At 55.6% G+C, this 6,359-nt stretch overlaps 1 protein-coding gene across 1 annotated transcript in view; it reads left to right on the top strand.

Annotated features, from left to right (window-relative positions):
* Positions 1 to 2,725: 2,725 nt before the first annotated feature.
* LOC103608294 (scavenger receptor cysteine-rich domain-containing protein SCART1-like) overlaps positions 2,726 to 6,359 on the top strand; it is a gene marked incomplete at its 3' end in the record, with an annotated part of 14,200 nt that continues 10,566 nt past the window's right edge. The window contains 6 exon segments of the mRNA XM_008592745.1: positions 2,726 to 3,078; positions 3,417 to 3,475; positions 3,572 to 3,743; positions 4,998 to 5,215; positions 5,919 to 6,087; positions 6,089 to 6,180. Of these exon segments, the coding sequence (XP_008590967.1) occupies positions 2,726 to 3,078; positions 3,417 to 3,475; positions 3,572 to 3,743; positions 4,998 to 5,215; positions 5,919 to 6,087; positions 6,089 to 6,180 (1,063 nt within the window).

Below are 6,359 nucleotides of genomic sequence, written 5' to 3'. Positions count from 1 at the left end.
ATGGAAAATGGAGCCTCATGGTGTTCTGGTGGGAAAGGACTCTCATGGTGTTCTGACGGAGAATGGGCCCTGATGGCCTCCTGTTGGGGAATGGAATCTCATGTTGCCCTAGTTGGAATGGACTCCAATGTTGTCCTTATGAAGAATGGTTCCTCATGGTGTCCTTACAAGGAAAGGCTGCTAATGGTGTCCTGTTGGGGAATAGACCCTCATGGTGTCTTGGTAGGGAATAAACTCTCATGGTATCCTGCTGTGGAATGGACTCTTATGATGTCCTAGTGGAGAATGGACACTGATATTGTCCCACTTGGAAATGGACCCTCATGGTGTCCTGGTGTGGAATCGGCTCTCATGTGGTCCTGCTGAGAAGTTGACCCTCGTGGTGTCCTGGTGGAAATTATACCCTCATTGTTATCTGGCTGTTAATGGACTCTCGTGCTGTCCTGGTGTAGAATGCACTCTCATGCTGTCCTGGTGTAGAATGCACTCTCATGGTGTCCTGGTGGAGAATGGACCTCCATGGTGTCCTGGTGTGGAATCGGCTCTCATGTGGTCCTGCTGAGGAGTTGACCCTCGTGGCGTCCTGGTGGAAATTATACCCTCATTGTTATCTGGCTGTTAATGGACTCTCGTGCTGTCCTGGTGTAGAATGCACTCTCATGGTGTCCTGGTGGAGAATGGACCTCCATGGTGTCCTGGTAGTGAATGGACCATCAAGGCATCCTGCTGGAGAATGGACTTTCATGGTGTCCTGCTATGGAATAGGTTTGAGGTTCTCCTGCTGGGCACTGGACCCTCGTGGTGTCCTGGTGGAAATCATACCCTTATTGTTATCTGGCTGTTAATGGAGTCTTGTGGTGTCCTGGTGGAGAATCGACTTATATGGTGGACTGATAACACTGCCAAGTATAGGGATGCTGCTTCCTCCCAGTCTGCTCTCAATACCTCTGGAAATAAGGTAGGGTTGCTGCTGTCCATCTGATCATGTTGAGCTCTTGTGTAGACTTCCAAGGACAGGTAAGACATTGCCAGTGTGACATTGGTGGTCAGAACTTGTGGAGAACAATGTGAAGGCTGGTGACCAGGACAAAATCAGCACAGCTGAAAGGGTGAGGGTCCACTGGGGGCTCAGACAACATGAGAGGTCTGTCCCTTCACCTCTTATTTGTCTATCCTCTGGCCATGCTTCAGTGATTTTTGTGGCTGAAGCTCTCTTGCCCCTTCTCATCCTCCAGAGTGTTTCTCTCTTCACCTCTCCAGAAGTATCAGAGGCCCCAGCCCCACCCCACCCTGAGTATGAATGGCTCTAGCTCCTTCCTTCAATGAAGTTTGAAAAATTCTGACAAATGCCTTTCAATTGTCAATTGGATTTACTGCAAATTCTTTTGACATCTGGTAAGCAGAGTCCACTTCTGGAGTTCCACAAGAGATGACTTTTGTGCCTTGGGGGCTGGCGTTAGTAATTTGAGGCTGGGTCATGGCTGAGCTGGGCACAGCTGAGGTGTAGGGGAGGGCCATGGGTGTGGTGAGGGTCTCCTTTTGTGATCAGGGTCCCTTCCTGCTCAAGAGAACTGTGGCCCCCACCTCAAGGTGCACACCATTGCACCACATCTGCTTCCTGGGTGACAGCTCAGGGACATTGTGCTGGCTTCAGTCTTTGTACTCAGAAGGACCCCACTTGGTTTAATACTCTGTGTTGCCACCCTGAAATTAAATATTAAAGTTAAGGTTGTCACCTTAATTTTTCATTAAGGGGCCTTGTATTTTTATTTTGCTCTGGGCCGTACAAATTATGTAGCTAGTTCTGAGTACATTTTCTGATTTACTGAAATTATTCTGTTTACAAAATTGTATGCTCATTTCAGAATCTTTAGACTGTGCAGACAAGGCACAAGGAGAAAATGTAAAGTATCAAACATTCTACCTCCCAGAAATGAACTTTTTTAACATCGTGGAGTATATCCACTGAAAACTTTATTTGCATAGATGCATAGATATGAGCACGATTTGCAAAATGTGTCATATCCCATCATATAGATGTTCCCTGGTTTATTTAACCATCCTAGTCTAGTTAACTTGCACGTTTGGCTGCTTCCTACCATGCACATCCTCACCAGGAGATGTGTAACCTCTACAATTGCTGGTCACAGGATGTATTAGTTCATTTCTATTGCTTATAACAAAATATCTGGAATTGGGTAATTTATAAGAAAATGAAATATATTGCTTACAGTTTCAGAGGCTGGGAAGTCCAAAGTCCAGGGAACACATCTGGTGAGAGTCTTCTTTGGTGTTGGCTTTACAGCAATGCAGGGTCTCCCATGGCAGAAAATGGCAGAGCACAGAGAGAGAGAGACTCGCATGTGCTCTCCTTTTAAAGTCCACGGAACCATGCCTCTGACCACCATTATTAATTCATTCACTACTGCACGGTCCTACAATCTAATCACCTCTTCAAGGCCTCACCTTTCAACTACCATAATAGGATTTCCCACCCTTAACAGTTGCAATAGGGATTAAGTTTTGGGGGGACATTCAACCCAAGGCACAGGGCATGCACACCTTCAAAGACTTTGATCAGAGCACTAGGTCAGTCTGTTCATGACACACTGAGCTCAGAAGGACCGTAGGTCTTCAGCCACACCTTTAGTGTGAGGCAGAGAAAGGCTGTCACTGTCCTTCTGGGCCCTGGTGTCTCGCATGCAGCCACAGGGCCTTGCTGAGAATGGCTCGTCGCCCATCCCACACCTGTGGCTGCATCAGGCACCAGCTGCAGGAAGCCCAGCCTGGCCTCACCACATGCCGCTGGTGCTGTCTGGGCTCAGGCATGGTGGGTGAGCTCCTGCTCCAGGTGACAGATGATGGCTCTGATATGGGGGGCCGCGAGGGCGCTCCTGGACTTCCTTCTCAGAATGCGTCACCGCCGAGTCAGAGTCCACCTTCCACACAGGGGCAGAGCACAGACGCCTGCCTGGGACTGTCAGACCATGGTGCTGCCCCAGCAGATGTGTCCAGGCATGGCGCTGTCCCCATTAAGGCTGTGGTCCCTGCTCCTGGCCTGCTGGACCCTCCCTCCTGGTGAGTGTGTGCTGCTGTCTGCAGGTGCTGGTGGCCGGAGCCACAGACATGCAGGACGTTCCTCCAGGGGAGAAGGGGAGGACACGACATAGGCTCCATCTATTCCCTGGTGTAATCCTGGGAGGCTCAGCTGGAGACCCAGAGGGTTGGGCTGTCCCCTGCACAGCTCATTAGCAGGTGAAGTGACCAGAGGCTCCCTTTCCTGAGCCATTCACCTATCTTGAAAGGCTGAAACCCTGACTCTGTTGAGTTTCCACAGAAAATGGTCCTTAGGCCTTTTTTTTAACATTTTGTTCATTTTTGTTAACATTTTACTTTGTTAATGTCATTGACACCAGCAAAAATAGTGTGAAAAACTTGGGAAAATCAATATTAAGGGGACAAATTGGAATGGAAGGTGAAAATTAGATTTCTATTTTTTGAAGATTCTGGACAAAAAGTTCTCAAGTGCACCTTTTCTATGAAAGCCCTTCCTGTGTTCTTGTCCCCACAGCGCCTGCCGTGGAGTCCCTGGTCCTGGTGAGGGGTGGAAACCGCTGCAAGGGCCTCCTGCAGGTGGAGCACAGTGGGCAGCAGGGCCTGGTGTGGGGGGACGGCTGGGGCCTGGGGGAGGTGTCCGTGATCTGCAGGCAGCTGGGCTGCGGCCACACCGTCATTACCCCCAAGTACGTGCTATGGCCCCAGGACACACAGCAGCCCTTGCTGCAGGGAGCGGTGCCAGGGTGCAGAGGCTTCGCTCTGGGAGTGCTTCCTGGGGGCATGGAGGCTGCTGCAGGACTGCAAGTGTAAATGCATCAGCGCGGTGCACTGCTCAGGTGGGATGGCGGCCCCCAGGGGCACTTCTGCTGATCGTGGCTTCTGCCCTTGGGAAGAGGGTTGTTCTTGAGACCCCCAGGATGGGAGGCAGGACACCCTCCTCCTGAGGTGCCCATGACCCCAGGGCGGGTGACCCTTAGACCCTCATGGCCCAGTAAGGACCCTACACGTGTCACCTCTGAAGGCCAGGACAGTGCAGGGGAGGGACAGGTTGCACACCCAGACAGCCTTGGCAGGGACCCTGGCCCAAATCGTCTCTGAGTTCAGTTAGCTCCTTGGAACCATCAAGCTTTGGGCCCAGTGGTGACCACAGGACTTTCTGAGTGAAGTGTCCCTGCCTTCCTCCCCCACGTGGCTGGCGTAGGCAGAGGCCATGGCCTACACCTCGGGACTTCAGGCTGCTCTGTCCCTCGGGCTTCCCTCTGCAGGGTCTGCTCCGGACTTGTGCTCCTGGGTCACCTCCAGATGTCAGAGCCCCCATCCTGTTCAGGTTCTGGCTCATGGGACCATGCCCTTTACCTTTTCTCAGATTGTTGGTGGGAAGCAGAGGCTTAAAGTGGCACATTTGGGGAGAGGTGGAGGAGGGGTGTTTACACAGGTGAGGAGAAGGGCCTCATGGGCTTTGGAACCAGAGACAGCTGGGCCCTGACCAGAGGCCACCCCAGAGCGTCAACTGGGAGCCTGGAGATCAGCCTCAGGGCCCCTGACAGAGGAGCAGAGAGGCCTGTCTCCTGCCTGCCCACCCTCTCCACTTGGCTGGCCCTCCCCATGAGCAGAAGCCCCAGAAACCAGAGGGCATGGAGCACTGGGCAGTGGGGAGCAGGGAAGCGTGGGGAGGGTGCAGGCAGCTGCTCACACAGCCTCCAGGGTCCTAGGCCCACAGCAAGGTCCTCTGCTGCAGACCCGTGCCCTGCCCTTCACCAAAGGCCACAGCCTCAGTCCCCCACGGGTACAGGGTGGAAGGGCCACAGCACAGCATGGCTCAGGTGGGAGGAGAGCGGGCTCCTGTGTTTGCAGCTGGAAATCTGGCATCCTTGGAGTTGAGCGGCAGAGGAAGCCCCTGCATGGGGACCCCTGTGATATGGACGAGGCCCCGAGATAAGGTGTGGCTTGTACCAGGAGGAGGCCAGCATCTTCTGCAGAAGGCTGGGGTGTGGCTCAGCGCTCCAGGCACCCAGATTCCACCTCACAGGGGGTCTGGGAGGTCCGGGGCAGAAATTGGTGACCTGCCAGGGAACAGAGTCCAGCATCTTCAACTGCATCTTCAACCTGAACTTCCTGGACCAGTGTGATCTCCTGTCAGACACCAAGGTGTGCACAGGTAGGAATCTCTGAGACAGAGGTGTCCACTCAGAGCCATGTCCAGAGACTGAAGGTGATGGCCCCTGCCTGGGGGACAGGCGGGGGAGTTGTCCCCTGGGGCTGTTGGCCACTCACCCCCACTCCACCAGCAAGGCCCCTGCCCTGCCGGGCCCAGATTGCATCCCTGTTCCTGGGGAAGGAGTGACAGACGGGGCCTCCCGGGGACTTGCTTTTCACCACTGGCAGCCCTGAGGTCACCTGGAGAGGTTGCCGAGCTGATACCAGCTCCTCCCACAGAGCTCTGATTAGACTGGCCAGGGTGCAGCTAGGCACCGGGGTTTAAAACTGACCAGGTGATTAAAGTGGCCTGCCCAGAGACGAGGTCCAAGCGTGGGGTCAGTGCAGTGACACAGACGTAGGGGCCGATGCCTCAGGGGTGGAGATGCTGGTCTCCCCAGTGGGGAGGGGCCAGAGACGAGCCTCCCCGGTCACCATCTGTGTGGGCACTAGGACGGAGGGAGACTCTCCTTCCCTGCAGTGGTGGGAGGGCGCTGAGCCCAAACACCCAGGACTTCCCCTGCAGGCCCCGGGACCCTGGGGCCGTGCCTCCTGCGTCCTTCCTCCCCATGGGACAGGAGGGTGGCTGGAGGGTCAGTGCCCCGCAGAGGCCCGCAGGGAGCCTGTCCCGCCCTGGGTGGCTTCAGTCCAGCGTCTGCCCCCAGGACACACAGAGGCCCGGCTGGCCAACGGCGACCACCCCTGCGCCGGGAGCCTGGAGGTGAGGCGGGGCCTGACCTGGGGCATCGTGTGCGACGCCGACCTGGACCTGGCCACGGCGCACATGGTGTGCCAGGAGCTGCAGTGCGGGGCAGCCGTGTCCACGCCCAGCGGCGCCCGTGTGGAACGAGGCCTTCCGCTGCCCGTGGGGTCGTGGGCACCAGTGGGGGCACAGCCGGGACGCTGGGCTCACGTGCGCGGGGGACAGTAAGTCACTGAGGTGGGGCTCCCTGGGCGAGACCTGAGCTTCGGGTCGGGCGGGGACAGAGCTCGGGCCGTGTCCCTGCACTCGTGCCAGCCCTGGAGCCCAAGCCCAGCGCGGACACTCGGGCACGGCCCCTCCCCAGCGTTTGCAGGGGCTTTGTGACCATTTGTCCACTTCTTTG

The sequence above is a fragment of the Galeopterus variegatus genome, unplaced genomic scaffold (assembly GCF_000696425.1).
Source record: "Galeopterus variegatus unplaced genomic scaffold, G_variegatus-3.0.2 Scaffold8260, whole genome shotgun sequence".
Lineage (NCBI taxonomy): Eukaryota > Metazoa > Chordata > Mammalia > Dermoptera > Cynocephalidae > Galeopterus > Galeopterus variegatus.
This window is presented reverse-complemented; position numbering and strand designations above follow the sequence as displayed.